The sequence below is a fragment of the Tamandua tetradactyla genome, chromosome 12, assembly GCF_023851605.1.
Source record: "Tamandua tetradactyla isolate mTamTet1 chromosome 12, mTamTet1.pri, whole genome shotgun sequence".
Lineage (NCBI taxonomy): Eukaryota > Metazoa > Chordata > Mammalia > Pilosa > Myrmecophagidae > Tamandua > Tamandua tetradactyla.
Window position 1 is genome coordinate 34,183,266 of NC_135338.1, and position 26,241 is coordinate 34,209,506.

The following is a 26,241-nucleotide window of genomic DNA, read 5'->3' on the forward strand; positions in this document are numbered from 1 at the left end:
TGAGGACTTTCTCAAGCCCATAAAGCAATTAGTTTAATATGACAGAATTTCTCCTATAGGGCAGTGTTTCTTAACTGGTTAGCACCCATGTTCCCTTTGGATAAGTGTAAAAAACAGCATCCTCTCATGTAAAGTTAAAATTTCAAAACAAATCCAATGTTATAACAAAACATAAATCAAGTAATGATAATTACATATATGCCCTTTCAAACTAAATGGACATCTTCCCCAGCCTCTGTTCTGAATTTACGCTCCCCCAAATGAGAATCTATGCCTTTACAGATTGCTTAAAAATTAATTTATCTTTTCCACTGCATCAGGAAACCTTTTTTTTTTTTTTGGCATGGGCAGGATCCGAGAAAGGAAACTTTTGTCTTAACTCTGATTCTTCAGAAAATGACAAAAACCCCTCATGCTACCACAAAGAGAAGACTAAGAGTCAATGTCAGTGGTAAATTTCATGACATTCTTGAAAGAGAGAGGAGAGTAATTTCATATAATAAGTCTGCACAGGATCAGTGCTTTGGGAGCAATAAATAAAACTCTTCAGAGAGAAGATGCATAGAATTATGGTCCTTTACAAAACGTTAATTTTCTTGTACCTATTTCAACGATAGGGTAGAACTGAATTCTATCGCTTTATTCTTTGTAATTAATTTATTTATTGAGGTTTAACTAGCTGTAAAATACTGTACAGCTTGATAAATTTTTCTGTTATATATATATATACTTATAAAACCACCACTCAGATCAAGCTATGGACCACATCCATCACCCTGGAGGGATCCCTCCCACCCCTTCTCAGTTAATACCCATACTCCCCCTCCCAGAGGTAACCACTATGACTTCTGCCATTACAGATTAATTTTGCCAGTTCTGAAACTTCATAAAAATGGAATTACACAGTATGTACTATTTTGAGGCTTTTTTTTCTTTGCTGGCCATAATATCGATGAACTCATCACTTCATTCTTAATTCAAATTTCACAATCACTAAACTAACCAATAATAGCATCCTAAAAAAATTTCAACCTTGAGAAGTTCTAGTACTGTGGTTAGGAGACCAAAGGGTAACTCACTTCATGATTGATGATTCCAGACATGCACTGATTCAGGCCCAGCTTGTTAAACTCATTGAGTCCACAGGCTAGTACTTTGCCAGACTGGGTCAGGAGAAATGTCCCATCACAGCCACACTGAACTGAGACAATAATCAAAGCCTTGGGAACATCCACCTGCAAGAAAAAAAAATCCCCAAATACATAACTTGTATTAGGGAAAAAAAACCACCTCAGATTCTTCTAAAAGTAATTTGCTGCATTCAGAGACTATAGGGAAGTAAGGATTGCTCTATTTTTGTCACATTTGCCCAGCAGCTTAGAGGATACTGTTTTCAATTTTTATTTGCTCAAGTTTTAAAATATAAATTCAAAGGAGGCAGTTTTATGTCAATTAAACACAGAGCTGTGTCAATGTTGGTTTTAGCAACAGCCAACTCTGGGAGACTTCTCAGAAAAAGATGGGAAAGAAGCTTCGATCCACTGATTTTGTCCTCTAAGGCAGATGGTGCCCTGACAGTTACAGAAGCTCTGCAGCCCCATAGGGTTCTACTCTGATCATTTTAAGTGAGGTGATGGTGTAGGACTTCCAAATGTTCACTTCCCTCCACAGCTAACTGGGCAGGGCTGGAGAATGGTGAGAAGAGATAGATGGGGCAAGGATGGATGTGTGTGAAACCTGAAACCCCAAAGACTACCACAGCCTTTTCCGGAGTAGTATACCCCTTCATCCCACTAAGAATGGTCCTCATAAATATATAACTTAATTTTTAAAATGTAAATAAAAATTGTTAAGAGTAAATGGTATATAGGCAATTACACTCAACCTTCCAGCAGGTGAACCTATGCCCTGAAATGGGTGTTGGATAGGAGATATGATGGTACTCTTTACTGGTTCCAACTCCTGAGCTCTTCCAGTGCCAGCTCTTGTAGTACTGAGAGTAACAAGGTATTACGTTTTATACATGACTCCTAAACACAAACAACTACTTCATCTGGGATTCAACTGAAGAGACAGGAGGAAAAATGGTTGTTGTTGGATTAAGAGGTATTACACTGAATTTCAGTATCTTTTCAGGGAAATTTCCAGTGTATATTTAGGAATATGTTACTTTTTTGCTGTGTGTACTGGCTTTAACTCTCATTCCTGAGTAAGATGTGACATCACAGTGGCTATATCCTCTTTCATTTTTAGTCAAATGACAATACTATAGAGTGCTAAATCAAGACTTGCAGATTGTCAGTCTCCCAGACAGGAAATATTTCAAAAATAAGTATCTTGATGTGAGAAGTCAGGGAAAGAAGACATAGTACTGGAGTCTATGTGACCTAGACAGGCTTTAGGAAAAACTGCTTGATTTTACCTTTTGTGGTATATAATAATCCTCTTCTGAATCCAAACCCAGTCGTCCTGAAATACACATAAGAAAATTATTATAATAAAGGTTTCCTTCCCAATGAAAATGTTTCATAAGATTCTCTTTTACTTAATTTTTATACTTCTCAAACAGAGGCTGTAAGATGCGTTTAGATGCATAAAGGCTTGAAGTCAGATTGTAGGAGTAAGTGGACAAAGAAAAGAGTACACCTACCATATTCACCACAGCCCCAAGAATAGACTTCCTTGTTTCGTGTCAAAACTACTACATGATTATCTCCACAGGAGACCTGCTCCACTGGGTTGTTGAGGAAGAAGTTAAGCTGCATGGGTTCTAGCACTTCAGAGCCAGCAACCTTGTCCACCCCCATGCAGCCATAATAATCTGATCCAAAGGCATATAGCTGACCCTCATCTGCAAAGGAAAGGAAAACAGAACCCATCAAAAGACTGACTTTGTCCAATCAGAAAGCTGGGAAGGGCTAGAATGATGGCTATCCTAGCCAATGATCTCATCTGAGATGATTACATCAAAGAAGACCAAAAGATGGGACAGCAAAGCCTATTAGAGGGGTCACAAGTACTATAACATTAACAGCTTCAATAAAAAGTGGCAGTATTATCACGTTAAAAGGCTTTAACATTTTACTGGGTGCTTCTCTATTTTATATGAGAAGTAAAGTATGAAGGAATCATAAATAAGTACAAGACCCCAACTAGATCTCAACTCTTGATTACTGATTTAGGTGGTGTGATTCACCTGACTAGGTGGTGTGATTTAGTCAAGAATGGTTGTTAAACTGGATTAGGGGACGACATGTCTCCACCCATTTGGGTGGGCCTTGATTGGTTTATTGGAGTCCTATAAAAGAGGAAATATTTTGGAGAATGAGAGACTCAGAGAGGGTAGAGAATGTTGCAGCACCACGAAGCAGAGACTCCACCAGCCAGTGACCTTTGGAGATGAAAAAGGAAAACGCCTCCCGGGGAGCTTCATGGAATAGGAAGCCAGGAGAGAAAGCTAGCAGACGCCGTGTCCACCGTGTGCCCTTCCAGCTGAGAGAGAAGCCTGACTGTGTTTGCCATGTGCCTTCTCACTTGAGAGAGACCCTGAACTTCATCGGCCTTCTTGAACCAAGGTATCTTTCCCTGGATGCCTTAGATTGGACATTTCTATAGACTTGTTTTAATGGGACATTTTCTTGGCCTTAGAACTGCAAACTAGAAACTTATTAAATTTCCCTTTTAAAAAGCCATTCCGGGAGAGGCCAAGATGGTGGCTTAGTAAGGTACGTGCGTCTTAGTTCCTCCTCCTCCAAAGCAACTACTAGGTGAACTGAAACAGTGCAGAACAGCTCCCGGAGCTACGGCAGGGAATGGACACACAGCATACCCTAGTCTGGACTGGCTAGTCTGACTGCGAGACTCAGCTGCGGTGAGATCCCCGAGCAGCGCGCAATTTCCCGAGCAGCGGCAGCTGCGGCGGCCAGAGCTACTCCCTCCCTCCTTCCCGGGCCGGCTGAGAGTCTCAGAGAGGCAAGTTTCCCAAGCCGAGGCGGCCGGCGCCCCTCTTTTGCGGGCGGCTTCGAGTCTCGGCTTCGAGTCCGCGGCTAGGAGTCTTGGATCAGAGGGCTATTCAAGCTGCGGTGGCCCCCCCACCGTGGGCGGCTTCCTGGTCCGGTGGGGAATTCCCCAGGCTGCGGCGGCCGGTGACCGACGCCCTCCCCCGCGGGCGACTTCCTGGTCCAGTGGCGAATTCCCCGGGCCCGCTGTGGCCGGCGACCAGCCACAGGGTCCCCTCAAGCCGCGGCAGCTGACGCCCCCACCACGCGCGGCCCCTGAACCAACGGAGAGAATTGGATCGGAAATCTCCAGGCCGCGGAGATCAGTGACCTGGGGGATCCATTCCAAACACGTGAGACAAACGTGTGCCACGAGCGCCACCTACTGGGCAGGATAAGAAAAACAGAACCCAGAGATTTCACAGAAAAATCTTACAACCTTGTTGGGTCCGACACCCAGGGAAATCTGACTAAATGCCCAGATGCCAGCAGTAGAAGATAACGGTCCACGCTCAAAAGATTGAGAATATGGCCCAATCAAAGGAACAAACCAATAGTTCAAATGAGATACAAGAGCTGAGACAACTAATGCTGAATATACGAACAGAAATGGAAAACCTCTTCAAAAATGAAATCGATAAATTGAGGGAGGACATGAAGAGGACATGGGCTGAACATAAAGAAGAAATAGAAAAACTGAAAAAACAAATCACAGAACTTATGGAAGTGAAGGATAAAGTAGAAAAGATGGAAAAAACAATGGATACTTACAATGATAGTGTGCTGGTTTGAAAGGAAGTATGCCCCCTAAGAAAAGTCATGTTTTAATATAAATCCCATTTCTTAAAGGTAGAATAGTCTCTATTCAATGCTGTGTATTTGGGACTGTGATGGGATCATCTCCCTGGTTGATGAGATTTAGTTAAGAACGGTTGTTAAACTGGATTAGGGGATGACATGTCTCCACCCATCTGAGTGGGTCTTGATTAGTTTCTGAAGTCCTATAAAAGAGGAAACATTTTGGAGAAGAGAGACTCAGAGAGAGCAGAGAATGCTGCAGCACCACGAAGTGGAGAGTCCATTGGAGATGAAGAAGGAAAACACCTCCCGGGGAGCTTCATGAAACCAGAAGCCAGGAGAGTAAGCTAGCAGATGATGCCATATTCACCATGTGCCCTTCCAGCTGAGAGAGAAGCCCTGACTGTGTTCGCCTTGTGCCTTCTCACTTGAGAGAGAAACCCTGAACTTCATCAGCCTTCTTGAAGCAAGGTATCTTTCTCTAGATGCCTTTGATTGGACATTTCTTTAGACTTGTTTTAATCGGGACATTTTCTTGGCCTTAGAACTGTAAACTAGGAACTCATTAAATTCTCCTTTTGAAAAGCCATTCCGTTTCTGGTATATTGCATTCCAGCAGCTAGCAAACTAGAACAGATAGATTTAAAGAGACAGAAGATAGAATTAGTGATTTGGAGGATGGAACATCTGAATTCCAAAAAGAAACAAACTATCCGGAAAAGAATGGAAAAATTTGAACAGGGTATCAGGGAACTCAAGGACAATATGAACCGCACAAATATACGTGTTGTGGGTGTCCCAGAAGGAGAAGAGAAGGGAAAAGGAGGAGAAAAACTAATGGAAGAAATTATCACTGAAAATTTCCCAACTCTTATGAAAGACCTAAAATTACAGATCCAAGAAGTGCAGCGCACCCCAAAGAGATTAGACCCAAATAGGCGTTCTCCAAGACACTTACTAGTTAGAATGTCAGAGGTCAAAGAGAAAGAGAGGATCTTGAAAGCAGCAAGAGAAAAACAATCCATCACATACAAGGGAAACCCAATAAGACTATGTGTAGATTTCTCAGCAGAAACCATGGAAGCTAGAAGACAGTGGGATGATATATTTAAATTACTAAAAGAGAAAAACTGCCAACCAAGACTCCTATATCCAGCAAAATTATCCTTCAAAAATGAGGGAGAAATTAAACCATTCTCAGACAAAAAGTCTCTGAGAGAATTTCTGACCAAGACACCAGCTCTGCAAGAAATACTAAAGGGAGCACTAGAGTCAGATACAAAAAGACAGAAAAGAGAGGTATGGAGAAGAGTGTAGAAAGTAGGAAAATCAGATATGATATATATAATACAAAAGGCAAAATGTTAGAGGAAAATATTATCCAAACAGTAATAACACTAAATGTCAATGGACTGAATTCCCCAATCAAAAGACACAGATTGGCAGAATGGATTAAAAAACAGGATCCTTCTATATGCTGTCTACAGGAAACACATCTTAGACCCAAAGATAAACATAGGTTGAAAGTGAAAGGTTGGGAAAAGATATTTCATGCAAATAACAACCAGAAAAGAGCAGGAGTGGCTACACTAATATCCAACAAATTAGACTTCAAATGTAAAGCAGTTAAAAGAGACAAAGAAGGACACTATATACTAATAAAAGGAACAATTAAACAAGAAGACATAACAATCATAAATATTTACGCACCGAACCAGAATGCCCCAAAATACGTGAGGAATACACTGCAAACACTGAAAAGGGAAATAGACTCATATACCACAATAGTTGGAGACTTCAATTCACCACTCTCATCAATGGACAGAACATCTAGACAGAGGATCAATAAAGAAATAGAGAATCTGAATATTACTATAAATGAGTTAGACTTAACAGACATTTATAGGACATTACATCCCACAACAGCAGGATACACCTTTTTCTCAAGTGCTCATGGATCATTCTCAAAGATAGACCATATGCTGGGTCACAAAGCAAGTCTTAACAAATTTAAAAAGATTGAAATCATACACAACACTTTCTCGGATCACAAAGGAATGAAGTTGGAAATCAATAATAGGCGGAGTGCCAGAAAATTCACAAATACATGGAGGCTCAACAACACACTCCTAAACAACGAGTGGGTCAAAGAAGAAATTGCTAGAGAAATTAGCAAATACCTCGAGACGAATGAAAATGAAAACACAACATATCAAAACTTATGGGATGCAGCAAAGGCAGGGCTAAGAGGGAAATTTATTGCCCTAAATGCCTATATCAGAAAAGAAGAAAAGGCAAAAAATGCAGGAATTAACTGTCCATTTGGAAGAACTGGAGAAAGAACAGCAAACTAATCCCAAAGCAAGCAAAAAGAAAGAAATAAAGATTAGAGCAGAAATAAATGAAATTGAAAACATGAAAACAATAGAGAAAATCAATAAGGCCAGAAGTTGGTTCTATGAGAAAATCAATAAGATTGATGGGCCCTTAGCAAGACTGACAAGAAGAAGAAGAGAGAGGATGCAAATAAATAAGATCAGAAATGGAAGAGGAGACATAACTACTGACCTCACAGAAATAAAGGAGGTAATAACAGGATACTATGAACAACTTTACGCTAATAAATACAACAATTTAGAGAAAATGGACGGGTTCCTGGAAAGACACGAACAACCAACTTTGACTCAAGAAGACATAGATGACCTCAACAAACCAATCACAAGTAAAGAAACTGAATCAGTCATTCAAAAACTTCCTAAAAAGAAAAGTCCAGGACCAGACGGCTTCACATCTGAATTCTATCAAACATTCCAGAAAGAATTAGTACCAACTCTCCTCAAACTCTTCAAAAAAATCGAAGCGGAGGGAAAACTACCTAATTCATTCTATGAAGCCAACATCACCCTCATACCAAAACCAGGCAAAGATATTACAAAAAAAGAAAACTACAGGCCAATCTCTCTAATGAATATAGATGCAAAAATCCTCAATAAAATTCTAGCAAATCGTATCCAACAACACATTAAAAGAATTATACATCATGACCAAGTAGGATTCATCCCAGGTATGCAAGGATGGTTCAACATAAGAAAATCAATTAATGTAATACACCATATCAACAAATCAAAGCAGAAAAATCACATGATCATCTCAATTGATGCAGAGAAGGCATCTGACAAGATTCAACATCCTTTCCTGCTGAAAACACTTCAAAGGATAGGAATACAAGGGAACTTCCTTAAAATGATAGAGGGAATATATGAAAAACCCACAGCTAATATCATCCTCAATGGGGAAAAATTGAAAACTTTCCCCCTAAGATCAGGAACAAGACAAGGATGTCCACTATCACCACTATTATTCAACATTGTGTTGGAGGTTCTAGCCAGAACAATTAGACAAGAAAAAGAAATACAAGGCATCAAAATTGGAAAGGAAGAAGTAAAACTATCACTGTTTGCAGACGATATGATACTATACGTCGAAAACCCGGAAAAATCCACAACAAAACTACTAGAGCTAATAAATGAGTACAGCAAAGTAGCAGGTTACAAGATCAACATTCAAAAATCTGTAGCATTTCTATACACTAGCAATGAACAAGCGGAGGGGGAAATCAAGAAACGAATCCCATTTACAATTGCAACTAAAAGAATAAAATACCTAGGAATAAATTTAACTAAAGAGACAAAAAACCTATATAAAGATAACTACAAAAAACTGCTGAAAGAAATCACAGAAGACCTAAATAGATGGAAGGGCATACCGTGTTCATGGATTGGAAGACTAAATATAGTTAAGATGTCAAGCCTACCTAAATTGATTTCCAGATTCAATGCAATACCAATCAAAATCCCAACAACTTATTTTTCAGATATAGAAAAACCAATAAGCAAATTTATCTGGAAGGGCAGGGTGCCCCGAATTGCTAAAAACATCTTGAGGAAAAAAAACGAAGCTGGAGGTCTCGCGCTGCCTGACTTTAAGGCATATTATGAAGCCACAGTGGTCAAAACAGCATGGTATTGGCATAAAGATAGATATATCGACCAATGGAATCGAATAGAGTGCTCAGATATAGACCCTCTCATCTATGGACATTTGATCTTTGATAAGGCAGTCAATCCAACTCACCTGGGACAGAACAGTCTCTTCAATAAATGGTGCCTAGAGAACTGATATCCATATGCAAAAGAATGAAAGAAGACCCATATCTCACACCCTACACAAAAGTTAACTTAAAATGGATCAAAGATCTAAACATTAGGTCTAAGACCATAAAACAGAGGAAAATGTAGGGAGATATCTTATGAATCTTACAATTGGAGGCAGTTTTATGGACCTTAAACCTAAAGCAAGAGCACTGAAGAAGGAAATAAATAAATGGGAACTCCTCAAAATTAAACACTTTTGTGCATCAAAGAACTTCATCAAGAAAGTAGAAAGACAGCCTACACAATGGGAATCAATATTGGGAAACGACATATCAGATAAAGGTCTAGTATCCAGAATTTATAAAGAGATTGTTCAACTCAACAACAAAAAGACAGCCAACCCAATTACAAAATGGGAAAAAGACTTGAACAGACACCTATCAGAAGAGGAAATACGGATGGCCAAGAGGCACATGAAGAGATGCTCAATGTCCCTGGCCATTAGAGATATGCAAATCAAAACCACAATGAGATATCATCTCACACCCACCAGAATGGCCATTATCAACAAAACAGAAAATGACAAGTGCTGGAGAGGATGTGGTGAAAGAGGCACACTTATCCACTGTTGGTGGGAATGTCAAATGGTGCAACCACTGTGGAAGGCAGTTTGGCGGTTCCTCAAAAAGCTGAATATAGAATTGCCATACGACCCAGCAATACCATTGCTGGGAATCTACTCAAAGGACTTAAGGGCAAAGACACAAACGGACATTTGCACACCAATGTTTATAGCAGCGTTATTTACAATTGCAAAGAGATGGAAACAGCCAAAATGTCCATCAACAGACGAGTGGCTAAACAAACTGTGGTATATACATACGATGGAATATTATGCAGCTTTACGACAGGATAAACTTATGAAGCATGTAATAACATGGATGGACCTAGAGAACATTATGCTGAGTGAGTCTAGCCAAAAACTAAAAGACAAATACTGTATGGTCCCAATGATGTGAATCGACACTCGAGAATAAACTTGGAATATGTCATTGGTAACAGAGTTCAGCAGGAGTTAGAAACAGGGTAAGATAATGGGTAATTGGAGCTGAAGGGATACAGACTGTGCAACAGGACTAGATACAAAAACTCAAAAATGGACAGCACAATAATACCTAATTGTAAAGTAACCATGTTAAAACACTGAATGAAGCTGCATCCGAGCTATAGGTTTTTGTTTTGTTTTGTTTTGTTTTGTTCTTACTATTATTACTTTTATTTTTTTTCTCTATATTAACATTCTTTATCTTTTTCGGTTGTATTGCTAGTTCTTCTAAACCGATGCAAATGTACTAAGAAACGATGATCATGCATCTATGTGATGATGTTAAGAATTACTGATTGCATATGTAGAATGGTATGATTTCTAAAAAAAAATGGACAGCACAATACTACCTAATTGTAATGTAATTATGTTAAAACACTGAATGAAGCTGCATCTGAGCTATAGTTTTTTTTCTTATATATTTTTGTATTTTTTATTTTTATTTTTTCTCTATATTATCATTTTATTTCTTTTTCTGTTGTCTTGCTATTTCTTTTTCTAAATCGATGCATATGTACTAAGAAATGATGATCATACATCTATGTGATGATATTAAGAATTACTGATTGCATATGTAGAATGGAATGATTTCTAAATGTTGTGTTAGCTAATTTTTTAAATTAATAATAAAAAAAAAAGCCATTCCATTTTTGGTATATTGCATTCTGGCAGTTAGCAAACTCGAACAGTGGTGTGATTCTTTTTTTTCTTGCTAAGTTCCCCAACTGGGACATACCCAACACATTTCTTCTGATCCCACTTCTTCACTGTTATCTACTTGCCTTCTCCTTGCTCATTAACCCCTAACACTATAACAGATTAGGCGTATTACTATTAATGTGTAGACCTGGTTCTCTGAATACTGTCTTTTGTTTTAAAATCCAAACTAAAACTACATAGCATTAAGTACAATACTCCACACTAAATGTACCTACATGCTTTCTGATGTTGGCTTACCTGTCACACAGACAGTAAAATCATCACCACATGACACTTGCCGGATAGCTTTGCCTTGCAACTTTTCCACATGCTTTGGCTGTCGATAGGAGGCTTTATCTCCATGGCCCAGCTGACCATGGAGTTTAGTACCTCCTTGCATGTTCTGTGAAATAAAGAGATCTTATGAAAATTTAGTTTTTCATGCTGACAAATCCTCTCAAGATAACATCTTATGAAAAAATCAATAGGGAAAAAGTCAACTAGAAATTCAGAAATTAGAAAAAATGGTAAGGGGATTAAATCTTTTAATGGTAGATAGTTTAAAACCACTGCCAACCAGTAAAGAAGATTTAAAAACTATATACAGATTGATAGCCGTCAGACCTTAAAAAGATACATTTCCAATTCTTTCTCCTTCAAGTCTAAGATGAATTATATATGCACTTATGAATGATGGTGAAAAACTACTTTTAGAAGCTAATTTGAGAACAGCTTCTTAGAAATCCTTGTAAGAAGTTTTACAAATATCGGTCAGTTTCCCCGTAATAAGGAACAATTATAAAGGATCTGGCTACATCAAAGAAGCTGTTATACAGTATTGAGAATAGTCCTAAATGACTTTTCAACAGTTTTAAGAGATAAGTAATACTTTCCATTTAACAACTGAACTACAAGTCCATATATAAACGTTTTTTAAGGCACTAATTTCACTCTATTTCTGGTAGCCCCTCTACAGGGGCTAGTTCTTAAAAGGGTAGGTTTTTAGGAAATAACAGCAAGTCAATTCTCTCCAACAGAGGGGATCATTCATTCATTCTTTCATTCAATAAACAGTTGTGTCACGCCCCTCTAACACACTGGGGATAAAGCATTAAACAAAAAATCCCTGTCCTCAGGGAGAAAGTATCTGAAACCACCGGAAAAAAACAAGCTCCCACATTGAGAGGAAGAAGACTGAACAGAACTGAATGCCTAAAACAGGGTCAAGTATAGGAAAAACAGCCTAAAATGAGCCTGAGAGCAGAGCCAAAGAGACAGAAGGAAAGTCAAGAGAACATATTGTCACAGAAGCCAAGGGAAGCCAAAGCTTTAAGAAGGAGGGAGTGGTCAACTCTGTCAAATACTGCTAAGAGGTCAAGCAAGGTAAGAATTTAAAACATTTGTTTTATTTAGTAATTTATAGATTATTTCTTCAAGACCAGTTTCAGCTGAGTGGCAGGGATGGAAGCTTTATTTAGGTGAATTAGGAAATAGACAGCAAACAGGCAATTTGTTCAAGAAGGTGAGAGACAGATGGAATCCAGAGAGGAATAAAGGGAACATGGGGTCAAGGAAAGTTTCTTTAAGGAGAGGACTGAATAGGTTTAAATGAAAATGGGAAGGAGCTAGCAGAAAAAAAAGAGATGAAGACAGATTATAGAGGGAGAGGGTATAACTGATGAAGTGAGATCTGTAAGAAAGCCTTGGGGGGCAGGGGATTACTATCAGAAAGGGAAAAAGGAAGAAGAGATGGGAGGATATAGACTTAATAGAAGAACACCGAAGGAGCTCTTTTTTTTTTCTATTATTTTGTTATCGAGAAATCTTTGCACACACACAATCCATACATAGTATATAATCATTGGCCCACAATACCATCATATAGTTGTGTATTAATCACCACGATCATTTTTTAGAAATCTCCATCACTTCAGAAAAACAAATAAAAAGAAAAAACTCCTACATCCTGTACCCCATACCTCTCCCTCTCATTGACCACTAGTATTTCAATATACCGAATTTTTCAGAGGGAGCTCATTTTGATGAAGCCCATTTTAAGGTGAGGAAGAAAGAAGACGACATCAATTGCTAAGAGTAAAGGAAGAGCAGAAGTTTGTAGTGAATGGACAAGGCTTACAAAAGTTATGGAGACTAGAAAAGTTTTTTAGAGAATCAGCAGGGCTCTTTTAAAAGGAAAGCCTTATGATGTTGAGCAGGAAAGAGTTAATATAGCAACCTGAGATTGTTATCCTAGAAGGGCCTACTTGCTAGGCTGGCTCTCAGCGGTGTCTGGGAACATAGACTTTGGAAGGTTCCAATCATTCCTTGATAAGGGTGGCTCACTGTACCTACAATGCGTGTATAAATATTATGGCTTACGTTGAACACGTTTTCCTCCTGAGAGTTTGGAATTCTGGTACTTGCTAGACAGAAGGTGCCTACACAACCAGTCCCCAGTAAAAACTTTGGGCATTGAGTCTCTAATGAGCTTCCCTGTTAGACATTTTACATATATCATCATAATATATTGCTGAAGGAATTAAGCACATCCTGTGTGACTCTACTGGGAAAAGACTCCTAGAAGCTTGAGCCTGGTTTCCTCTGGATTTCTCCCATGGTGGCTTTTCTCCTTTGCTAATTTTGCTTTATATCTTTTCACTGTAATAAATCTAGTCATGAGTATGACTATATGCTGAGACCTCTGAGTCCTCTCAATGATTCATGGAACCTAGGGGTGGTCTTGTTGACCCCTGACAAATGTTAATTTAAAAGAATATTTTATGGCAAACATACACAGGGATTAAGAGCAGGTGGAAAAAAAAAAACAGACCAGAGAAAAGCATGTACATCACAATATGTACCATTTTTTGTCACAGAAAATGTGCATATGTACATACAGACTGGGAACATATTTATGGTAGTTAGGACTGTGTGGTATCATTACAGGTGATATTAATTTTTTTGTGTTTTTCTGCATTTTCTAAACTTTTCTTTTTTACAACAAATGATACTTTTGCAATGAGAAAACATTAATCAATATATAGAAACACTTTTTTTAAAAAGGAAAATTCTACTCAAGATATACTTAGCTATTTTCAATCACTGGTGGAAATCTTGGAATCTTCCTGACATAGTACAGTGCTTTATCTGCTTAAAAGCTATTTTTCAGATACTAGTTGCACTGACCTTCATGGTAACAGAATAGTTAAATGACTTATTTGAGATGACCAGATGTAAATAGAAAAGTTCAGTCTCCTGAGTCCAAAATAAATCAGTATTTCTCTATTTTCCTCTTATTCATACAAAAAGCATTTATAGGGAACCTCACATATACCAGGCACTGGGAATATATCAGTGACAGACACATCTCTGCTCTCATAAGAGTTAAGACTCCATCATGCCATGCTGCCACTTCCACAACACATGTCCAATTAACAAAATGCTTAAAAATCCTAGGCCCGGTCAACAATTAGGTTTATCACATTGTTCCAAAGTACTTTAGCTCTCACTTACCACCCAGGTGTACAGTTCCTTCTCCACGGTGACCACAGCAAAGTGGGTATTCCCTGCACACACCTGTCGAGCGCTACAACCGCTCTTGATGACATCCAATCTCTGGGGAGTAGATTTTCCACCTCCCCAAACATAGACTTCACTGGTTCGCGATGTTACCACAGCAATGGGTGTTTCAGTCACAGTGCTTGACCTGCCAACACCCCAAAAGAAAGACACAATTAACATAAACACCCTTCTAATCTGTTCCCTGAAAAAAAAACCCACCAATTTTTGTATACAAAAGTATGTTCTTCCCCAACAACTTATTTCAACTTGGTATCATAGCAAGCTTTGTAATTTCTGCCTCATTGCTAGGTTTCATTGCTACTCGGCTACTAAGATTCCAGTATGATTCTTAACGCTTTTCAAAATGCATGGTGGTAATCTGATGTTCACTTTAGGATGGAGGTGAAATTACAGTTTTCTTCTTCCCAGAAATGATTAGCTGACGTTTAAGCAGATGTTGGTTTCTGAAAGGATGCCAAAGGCTACCGGGATCAAATAATGCACAGACCCAGAAAAGACCCCCTGGTGGTAATTGAAGATAAATTAATTTTCAAGAGTTTCCTGAGCTTTACCTTGGTCTCTTTGTAGGTGCATTAAGTAGTGTGACTCTTTCCTCCATCTCCCTACCAAAAGAAAAGCAAAGATATATGAATAAAACAATTGGTTCCTATATTGCACTGGTGTCTCTCAGATTTAATTCTCTTATAAACCATATGCCTCCTACAACATTACAATGCTTTTAGGAAATATCCTCAATTCAAATCAAATAGTTATTATAGGTACCAGACTTACAGGCTGGACAGTTCATTAAACCCAAGGGAAACATTTGCTTCTCTAGGAAATGCTCCATGCTGGAACAGAGACCCTTAACAACCTATGATATACACTTTTAAGTACCTGTAGGATATCTCCATCTAGTCTGTCCACTGACTCCCCAAACTCCCCAATCTCTAAATCTGAGCTCATTATCTTTTTCCCAAATGAGTATTTCTTTCTGACTCCCGTTTCTGTAACTGGCAACTCCATTCTCCCACTCAACTGAGCTTAAAAACCTCAGTCATCTCTGGCTTACCTCTCTCTTTTTCTTCAGTATTCAAGTACTACCGATTCTACCTATACCGTGCCTTTTATACTTATCTCTTCCTTTCCAGTCTCATCATTTTAGTTCTGGGCAGCTTCGCTTCCCACCTGTACTGAGGGAGCACTCCTATCGGTCTCACTTAATCAGGGTCCTAATCCACTTTAATCATCCTGTACTGATTTAACACTGATTTTATTTACTGCTAACCAACTCTTCATTAGCACTTTTCTGAGCACATGAACTGCTCTCTCATAAACTTCCAGTAGCTCTTTACTATCTTTTGAATTAAGAATACATTCCTTAACCTGACATTCAAGATTCTGTCCCTGCCTTTCTGGCCTTCCTTCCCTCTACTTTCCCACGTTCTAGCCCAGGGTTCTCATTCTGCCTAAGTTAATTATGTCCAAACTCCTAGAGTGATACCCAGGCATAGCCTTATTTGAAGGTTCCTGAGCTGTTGCTGTTGAGAGCCCCAGGACTAGAAACACTTATTTAGCTTAACAGGACTTTGTGTTTTCTGAATATTTTCTATAACTTTGTCTGTGCTTTTGCTTAAACTATTTTCTCTGTCTGAAAAACTCTTTCTCCTATGTTTTTCCATCAAAATACCCCCCATTTTTCAAGTCCCATCTAAATCTCACGTCTTACAGAAAGCCTCTAATTGCTCCAAACAGATGCAAGCACTCCATTAAATCTCGAGAGCACCTTGAGTTTATGTTCTTTATGGGGTCATCATATTCCTATTTGTAACTTAGTTATGTATGTAACATATCCTTCCAATCCGCTATTAGATTTTAAACTCCATAGCAGATACTCAGATATTAACTAAGATTACTTTTTATCTCCATTCCAAAATTCTATCTTATCAACTAAAATTCCCTGTTTTCATAACTTTCCACATCCCAACACCTATCCTAAAAAAGGAAAATAAAGGACAAAAACCTAGGTGATATTTAAAGATGGGTGTGTGAACGTACGTGACAATCTCTTTTAAGAATTATCGCACACACAAGAGTATAAGTAAAACTGGGGAAATCTGGTAAGACTGGTGGAGCCCACCAAGGTCAATGTCCTGATTGCAATATTATACTACAGTTTTGTAAAATGTTATCATTGGTAGAAACTGCCAAAAGTACACAAAGAATCTCCCTTCTTTTGTAAAATAACTGCATGTAAATTTACAATGACAATACCATTTTCAATTAAAAATTATCAATAGGAATATTTCAACAAGAGATTGAAATAGTGATTATACTTAGGAAATAAGCCAGCTAAAAACTTTTGCATAGCCTTACCCAGCCCCAGAGGTGATACCACCTAATATAAATAGAATATAAATGGAATGTCAAGGTACAGTACCTGGAGTAGTACACATAAAGGCACTAAAATACTGGCTAAAGACCAACTGGAGGAAAGCCAGAAAAAATTATATGACAGGACAAAGGTACTGATCAAATGGAAGAGACTGAACTAAGTATATACTAAATGCATCTAAGGCAAGATCTGAAAGAGTACAGTAAATGCTTGAATATTTGGAGAATTTAAAAACAAAGAATTGGTAGGAGAGAAAGAAAGGTAGTAAGGCAAAAATACTGTAAGAGGATGAAATATAGACTAGAAAATTTAAGAAGGATAAAGAATAATTCTTCCTTTAGGTGAGGGTTTGAACCCCAATCTCTAAATCTGACTTCCTTTAGGTGAGGGTTTGAACCCCGTGAGTATAAAAGATATCCAATTTCTGGGAAGATGGCGAAGTAGGGTACACCGGATTCATCCCTGTTCCATGGGACAAGATAGGGTACAAGGAAAAAATGACCAGGACTGCAGTCCCAGGGAGTGAACGATTGAAGAGAGTCTTCAATATTTCTTAGGGAGGACAGAAGTGGGAAGACTGGGACAGGGATAGCCCAGGGCGGCAGCAGCACGGGGAGAAATGTGCATCTGAAGGAACCGACGGTCTCTCCACTCCAGCTTGCCCCAGCTGCTGGCCAGGGAAAACTCCCCAAGTGGCTCTGCAGCCAGCAGCGACCATGGGGAGTGCGGAGGCATGCCTAGCTGGCCACTGCAAAAAGCCATGCCCCTGAGTGCTGGAAGCAGTCGCCCAGCCAGGTGTCATGAAGACCCATCCTGACAGCCACAGTGAATGGTGGTCCCACTGGGCATTGGGTGTTGTGGATCATGCCCTGGGGAACTGCGACTGGCTACCTTGTTCTGCTGCTGTAGGCCAGTAGCCCCCCAAATGTGTGCACCTTCCCAACCAGCTGCTGCAGTTGGGGAGGGGTGGCAGTGAGGGGAGGAGGTGCCTCAGGAGTGCCACCTGCTTGGAAGAATTAGTAAGTGCAACATGGTAAACTCCATATCTGCCTAGAGTTTTTAAAATATATTTTTTCTATATATTTTTAATTGTTATTGGCAAATTTTTACTTCTAATATTTTTACATATTAACAGTTACGGACTTTTAAACTTCTTATCTCTTATTTTTAAACTTTCTCTCCCTTCTGTGGGTACCAGTTTGAGTTCATTTTCAATATGTCTTGGGGTATCTTCTTCTGACTTTGGGACCTACTACTGCTGAGGTGTGTGCGTGTGTGTGTTTAAAATTTTATTACTATTATTATTTTGGGGGGGCATGGGCCAGGAATTGAGCCTGGATCTTCTATGGGGTAGGTGGGCATTCTACCACTAAAATACCCGTGCTTTCCTGCCTACCTTTTAATAGACCTTCAAGTAGGATTGTACCCCCTACATGAGATCCAGGCCTTGGTTTGGTGCGGAATTACTGCAAATCAAGTACAAAAGGGAACAGTCAATGCAAAACCGAGTAAATACAAAACTTTAGATGACCGAAGGAAACCAACTTGCAAAATAACCTTATTAAGATAATCAAATGCCCCAAACACAAGAGAAAATCACAAAGCATGCGAAGATCCAAGCAGAAATGGCCCAGCCAAACAACCAAATCAAAACACCAGAGGGCACACAGAATACGGAACAATTACTCAAGGAAATTTATAAAGAAATAAGGGACATCAGGAAGACACTAGAAGAACATAAAGAAGAATTTGAAAGATTAGACAGAAAAATGGCAGAACTCATTGAGATTAAAAATATGGTAGACCAAATTAGAAATACACTTGAGACACACCAAAGCAGATTCGAAGAAGCAAAAGGAAGAATAAGTGAGCTAGAAGAAAGAACAATTGAACTAGACCACACAAAAGAACATATGGCAAGAACAATGAAAAAAAATGGAAGTGGATCTGAGGGAAATGATGGAAAACAAAAGGTGCACAAACATAAGAATCACAGGTTCCTGGAAACTATAATTTCCAGAACATTCCTAGGTCAGATAAATCCTGAAGCCCAGAGGGACCAGACTTTCCAAGATTATCAATTAATTACATCTCCCTATCCTTTAGTGTCAACACCTTCTCAACATGAAAAATCAGAATGGACATTGCCCAAAGATCCCTATAGATTGGGAGAAGGGTTAAAGGAGAGGGGAGAGTTATAACAGAGAAAATAGAATTTAACAAACGAGTATGACTGCTGAATTACTATACTGATATTTCTTCTAGCCTCCAGTGTTTTGGAGCAGCTAGAAGGAAAAAGCTGAAATAGTGGAATGGTAACCCATAACAAACTCTGAAATCTGTTCTGTAACTCCTCATTGAAGTACACTTTGAAAATCACTTTTTTCTTTCTTTACTTTGTATATGTATATTTCACAATAAAAAAACTTTTCTTTTTAAAAGAACCATTGGTGGGTGGGGCACCGTGGCCCAACGGGCAGAGTTCTGGCCTGTTATGCCAGAGACCCGGGTTCGATTCTCAGTGCCTGCCCAAGTGAAAAAAAAAAAAAAGAGCCATTAGTGTCCCAGAAGGAGAAGAGGTAAAGGGCTGGGGGTGGGCCACAGTGGCTCAGCAGGCAAGAATGTTTGCCTGCCATGCCAGAGGACCCGGGTTCGATTCCCGGTACCTGCTCATGTAAAAAAAAAAAGAAAAAGAGGTAAAGGGCTGGGATGGTTCATTTAAGATATAATCAGGAAAAATTTCCCAACCCTTATAAAAGACATAAATATGCAAATCAAAGAGGCAGAACAAACTCCAAACAGAGTAAATCCAAATTCCAAATAGTCTTACTGCAAGACTCATACTAATCAAATTGTCAAATGTTGAAGAAAAGCAGAAAGTCCTGAAGGCAGCATGAGAAAAGTGATGTACTACATACAAGGGAAGAAACTTAAGACTGAATTCGGACTACTCAACAGGCACCATGGAGGCAAGAAGGCAGTGAGTGGTATGAGATACTTAACATCTTGAATGAGAATTACAGCCAAGAATTCTTTATCCAGCCAAGTTACCCTTCAAAATTGAGAGCGAGATTAAAACCTTTAAAGACAAACAAAGACTGAGAGAACTAGTCAACAAGAGACCTGTCCTGAAAGAAATACTAAAGGAGGTCCTGTCAGAGGGCACAGAATTGAAGAGTACCAGTAAGGGTAATTTAAAGATAAAAATGCTAGTGAACTAACCTCACCAATTAAAAAATACTGATTGGCAAAATAGATTTAAAAATTAATCAATCTATATGCTGTTTACAAAAGATATATCTTAGACCAAAGGACACAAATAGATTGAAAGTGAAAGGTTGGAAAAAGATATTCTATGCAAGCTGCAACCAAAAGAAAGAAGAAGTAGCTATACTAATATCAGATAAAACAGTCCTTAAGTGTAAAGACACCATAAGAGACAAACAAGGACATTGCATATTAATAAAAAGGGACAATTCACCAGAGGAAATAACAATCATAAATGTTTATGCTCCTAATCAAGGAACTCCAAAGTACATGAGGCAAACACTGGTAAAACTGAAGGGAGCTATAGATGGTTCAACAATAATATTGGGAGACTTCAATACACCACTCTCCACTATAGACAGAACAATCAGACGGAAAAGGAAACAGAACCCAAACAACGTTATAAATGAATTAGATCTAATAGACATATATAGATCATTATACCCCAAAACATCAGGATATACTTTCTTCTCTGGTACACTTAGAACATTCTCCAGGATAGATCATATGCTGGGACACAAAATAAGTCTTTATAAATTTAACAAGATTGAACTTATCCAAAGCACCTACTCTGACCAAAAGAGAATGAAGCTGGAAATTAACAATCAGCAAAGAACCAAGGCTTTCACAAATATATGAAGATTGAACAACACATTTTAAAATAATCAAAGGATCAAAGAAGAAATTGCTAGAGAAATCGGTAAATATCTGGAGACGAATGATAATGAGAATACAATATATGAGAACTTTTGGGATGTAGCAAAGGCAGGGCTGAGAAGGAAATTTATTGCCCTAAATGACTATACTAAAAAACAAGAACACGCAAAATTGAGGCCTTAACTCTCATTTGAAGAAATTAGAGAAAGAACAGAAAACTAATCCCAAAACAAATAAAAGAAGAGAAATAACAAGTATTAAAACAGAAATAAATGAACTGGAGAACAAAACAATAAAAAAAGAATCAACAAGCCAAAAGTTGGTTCTTTGAGAAAAATCAATAAAATTGAGGTACCCCTAGCTAGGCTGACAAAGAAAAAAAGAAAGAGGATGCAAATAAAATCAGACTGAGAAGGGGGTTGTTACCACAGATCCTGAAGAAATTTAAAAAATCATAAGAAAATACTATGAAAAACTATATGCCAACAAACCAGACAACTCAGATGAAATGGACAAATTCACAGAAACATGAAGTACATATACTGACTCAAGAAGAAATAGAAGATTTCAACAAACCAATTAATTACAAATGATCAAAAAGCTTCCTACAAAGAGTCCAGGGATGAACGGCCTCACGGGAATTTTATCAAACATTCCAAAAAGAACTAACACCAATCCTACTCAAACTCTTCTAAAAAATTTGAGGATGCTACAAGAAAGGAAAATCATAGATCAATCTCCCTAATGAACACAGATGCAAAAATTTTCAACAAAATACTAACAAGCTGAATCCAATGACACATTAAAAGAATTATAAATCACAACCAAGTGGGGTTTTTACTAGGAATGCAAGGGTGAATCAACTCAAGAAATCAATCAACATAGTATAGCACATTAACAAATCAAAAGGGAAAAATCACATGATCATATCAATTGATGCTAAAAAAAGCATTCAACAAAATTCAACATCCTTTCCTGATAAAAACACTTCGAAAGGTAAGAATTGAATAAAATTTCTTCAGTATCATAAAGGGCATACACAAAAAACCCATAGCCAGCATCATACTTAATGGTGAGAGATTGAAAGCAGCCCCCCTAAGATTGGGAATGAGATAAGAATGCCCACTGTCACCACTATTATTCAACATTGTACTAGAAGTCCTAGCTGGAGCAATTAGATGGAGAAAAAAAAAAAAAAGACATTCAAATAGGAAAGAAAAAAGTAAAACTTTGATTATTTGTAGATGTCAAGATCCTATACTAGGAAAACCCTGAGAAATCTATGACAAAGCTAATACATTCAGCAAAATGGCAGGATACAAGATTAATGTACAAAAATCAGTAACGCTTCAATACACAAGTAAGCTGGTTTGAAACTGCTGTGTACCCTCGAAAAGCCATATTGTTTAATCCTGATTCAACATTACTGGGTGGGATCTTTTTGATTAAGTTGTACCCACAGAGATGTGATCCACCCAACTGTGGGACCTCTGATTAGGTGGTTTCCAAGGAGATATGTCTCCATTCATTCAAGGTGGGTCACTTACTGGAGTCCTTTAAGAGAGAACTATTTTAGAAAAAGCTTCATAGAGACAGAGCCAACACAAGACACAGATGTTTAGAGATGCAGAAAGAAAACATCCCTGGGGAAGCTGTTTGAAACAAAAAGCCGAAGGACTAGCAGAAGCCAAACACATGCCTTCTCATATCAGCCTTTCTTGAGTCAAGGTTCTTTCTATGGATGCCTTAGCTTGGACATTTCTATGGCCTTAGAACTGTAAACTTGTAATGTAATAAATTCCCTTTCTAAAAGGGATATATTGCATTCCAGCAGCTTTGGCAAACCAAAACAAGTAATGAAGTATCTGAGGAGACAGTTACAGAAAAAATTCCATTCAAAATACAACCAAAAGAGTCAGGTATCTAGAAATAAGCCTAACTATGGATGTCAAGGACTTGCACACAGAAAACTACAAAACATTGCTAAAAGAAATAAAAGATGACCTAAATAGATGGAAAGATATTCCATGATCATGGAGAGGAAGGTTGAATGTTGTTAAGATGTCAATTCTACCCAAACTGATCTAGATTCAATGCAATACTAATCAAAATCCCAACAACTTGCTTTGAAGACTTGGAAAAGCTAGTTATCAAATTTATTTGAAAGGGAGAGACCCTGAATAGCTAAAGATATCCTAAAAAAGAAGAGTGAAGTGGGAGGACTAACACTTCCTGACTTAAAGCTTACAATAAAGCCACAGTGGTCAAAACAACATGGTACTGGCAAAAAGAAGTATTGACCAATGGAACTGAATCAAGAGTGTGGAGATAGACCACCAAATCTATGGACAACAGATTTTCAATAAGGCCCCCAAATCCACTGACTTGGGAGAGAACAGTCTTTTCAATGTATGGGCATGGGAGAATTGGATATTGTGCTGCTTTAAAATATTATGTACCCCAGAAAAGTCATGTTTTAATCTTGATTCAATTTTGTCAGGACAACTGATTCTTTTAATCCTGATGCAACACTGTAGGCTGGAAACTTTTGATTACATTATCTCCACAGAGATGTGACATGCCTGATAGTGGGTGTCATCTTAGATTAGATGAAGATGTAACTCCACCCATTCCAGGGGGGGTCTTGATTAGTTTACTGGAATCCTCTGAAAGAGGAAACATTTTGGAGAGAGTCAGAAACAACAGAAAATGACAGAATTGATAGAGAGAGAGCCAAAAGAAACTTCAAAGCCGACAGAGAGAACAGACACAGATGCTTGGAGATGCTTGGAACTCAGCAGACATTGCCATGTGCCTTCTCATGAGATAAGCAAACCAGAACCTGGAGAAAGATAAGGGAAGCCAAGTGATGAAAGCCAGCCCCAGAGAACCAAAGTGAGGAACCCCCACAGGAACAGAGGATGAAAGCAATGGAGCCCAGGAGCAAGCGACCAGCAGATGTGTCATATGACTTCCCAGCTGACAGAGCTTGTTCGAGACCCACTGGCCTTTCTTGAGTGAAGGAAATGTCTTGTTAAGTGCCTTAATTTGGACATTTTCACTTCCAAACTGTAAACCTGCAACTTATTAAATTCCCTCTTTTTAAAAGCCATTCCAAGGGGTCCAAGAGTAGTTCAGTGGTAGAATCCTTGCTTGCCATGTGGGATACCTGGGATAGATTTCCAGCCTACGCACTTGCCAAAACAAACAAACAAACAAAAATTCATCAAATGGTGCTGCAATAATGGGATACTCACATGGAAAAGGAATGAAATGTGATCCACACCATACAGCATACAAAAAAAAAGCCATTCTGAGTGGTAGAATGCTTGCTTTCCATGCAGGATATCTAGGCTTGATTCCCAGACCATGCACCACCTCCCCCCACACCCCTCTACGAAAAAAAAAAAAAGCCAGTCTGTTTCTGGTACATTGCATTCTGGCAGCTTGCAAACTAACACAGACGTCAATAGCCAAAAGAATGAAAGAGGACCTATACTTTACACCCTATACAAAAATTAAGTCAAAATGGATTAAAGACCTAAATATAAGAGCCAGTACCATAAAACTTTTAGAAGAAAATATACAGAAACATCTTCAAGATCTAGTAAAAGGAGGTAGCTTCTTAAACTTTATACTTAAGCACAAACAGCGAAAAAAAAAAATAAATGGAAGCTCCTTAAGATCAAGAGATTCTGCACTTCAAAGGATTTTGTCAAAAAGATGAAGAGGCAGCTAACTCAATGGGAGAAAATATTTAGAAACCATATATCAGATAAAAGCTTGACATCCTGTGTACATGAAGAAATTATATAGCTCAACAACAGAAGAACAAACTACCCAATTATAAAATGGGCAGAGGATTTGCATAGATACTTTTCCGATGAGTAAATACAAAGGGCTAAAAAGCACATGAAAAGATGCTTATTTTCATTAGCGATAAAAGGGAAATGCAAATCAACATGCCAATGAGATATTACCTCACAGCTATAAGAATGGCGGTCATTAAACAAACAGAACACTACAAATGTTGAAGAAGATATGGAGAAATTGGAACACTTATTCACTATTAGTGGAAACGTATAATGAATGGTACAGTTACCATGGAATACAGTTTGGCAATTCCTTAGAAAACTAAATATTGCATTGCCCTATGACTCGGCAGTACCGATACTTGATATACCCAGAAGAGCCGAAAGCAGTGACATGAACAGACGTTTGCATACCGATGTTCATAGCGGCACTATTCACAATGTCAGAAGATGGAAACAATTCAAGTGCCCATCAACAGATCAGTGGATTAACAAAGTGTGGTATAAACATATGATGGAATATTATGCAGCAGTAAAATGAAATGTGATCCTGAAATAAGGTCCTGAAACACGATATGGATGAACCTTGGGTCAGACAAAAAAGGACAGAGACTGTATGATTTCACTATTATGACTTTGGTAAAGGTAATTACAGAGGTTCTACTGTAGAATATAGCTGACCTAGAGGTATACAGAAGCTAGAGACCTGGGAAAGACCACCAAATGAGACTGAACTTAAATGCAAGGGAACAGACAAAAGTGATGGTAATTAACTAATGGGGTTATAAATAATATTGCCATACTGAAGGTGAATACGATTGAAAAGGAATGTACAGTTCCATGTACCCTGCTGATTATATTTATAGTTATAAATAAGTTCTCACATGAACTATTTCAAAGGTTTGATATGGAAAAAGACTCAATGGTAGAAGGGTATAGGGGGAAAATTAAAAATGCATGCTACAATGTGGGACAGAAACCCTAGAATGAACTGGGACTCAGCACCAAGGGATTGAGAAAACCTTCTCGACCGAAATGGGAAAGACAGAAATGAGACAAAGCAAAGTGTCAATGGCTGAGAGATTCCAAACAGAGTCGAGAGGTTATCCTGGAGATTATTCTTATGCATTAAATAGATATCACCTTTTAGTTAAGGCCTAACAGAGAGGTGGAGGGAACTGCCTGAAAATGTAGAGCTATGTTCCAGAAGACATGTTTTTTGAAGATGATTGTATGATACAGCATTCACAATGTGACTGTGTGATTGTGAAAACCTTGTGTCTGATGCTTCTTTTATCTACCTTTTGGACAGATGAGTAAAACATATGGATTAAAAATAAATAAATAATAAGGGGAACAATTGTTAAAATAAATTTAGTAGATTGAAATGCTAGTGATCAATGAAAGGGAGGGGTAAGGAGTATGGTATGTATGGATTTTTTCTGTTTTCTTTATATTTCTTTTTCTGAATTGATGCAAATGTTCTAAGAAATAACCACGATGATGAATATAAAACTATGTGATAAAAAAAAAGAATATTCCTATTGTATGTTGATTGGTTTTACTAATAAAAATTTTTAAAAAATTAAAAGCATGCTACAGGGCAGTGCAATGTTGGCTCAGTGGCAGAATTCTCACCTGCCATGCCAGACACCCGGATTTGATTCCTGGAGCCTGCCCATGTCAAAAAAAAAAAAAAAAAAAGGCATGCTACGGCCAACAGTTAACAGGAAATATCAACAGTACCACAGCACTACCAGGGACAACTAACTGGGGGGAGGGGGGAGGAGAGGAA

The 26,241-nt window shown here is 38.3% G+C and overlaps 2 protein-coding genes across 2 annotated transcripts in view; one reads left to right on the plus strand and one right to left on the minus strand.

Annotated features, from left to right (window-relative positions):
* The window catches only part of ZC2HC1C (zinc finger C2HC-type containing 1C), a 64,197-nt gene that overhangs the window by 32,909 nt on the left and 5,047 nt on the right, over positions 1-26,241 (plus strand). The gene's annotated exons all lie outside the window — the stretch shown is intronic.
* The window catches only part of NEK9 (NIMA related kinase 9), a 60,788-nt gene that overhangs the window by 21,120 nt on the left and 13,427 nt on the right, over positions 1-26,241 (minus strand). Inside the window, exons 9-14 of the mRNA XM_077123082.1 lie at positions 14,888-14,938; positions 14,268-14,460; positions 11,013-11,157; positions 2,651-2,851; positions 2,423-2,469; positions 1,080-1,235 (exon numbers count right to left, since the gene is read on the minus strand). Coding sequence (XP_076979197.1) covers positions 1,080-1,235; positions 2,423-2,469; positions 2,651-2,851; positions 11,013-11,157; positions 14,268-14,460; positions 14,888-14,938 — 793 coding nt within the window. The remainder of the gene's footprint in view (positions 1-1,079; positions 1,236-2,422; positions 2,470-2,650; positions 2,852-11,012; positions 11,158-14,267; positions 14,461-14,887; positions 14,939-26,241) is intronic.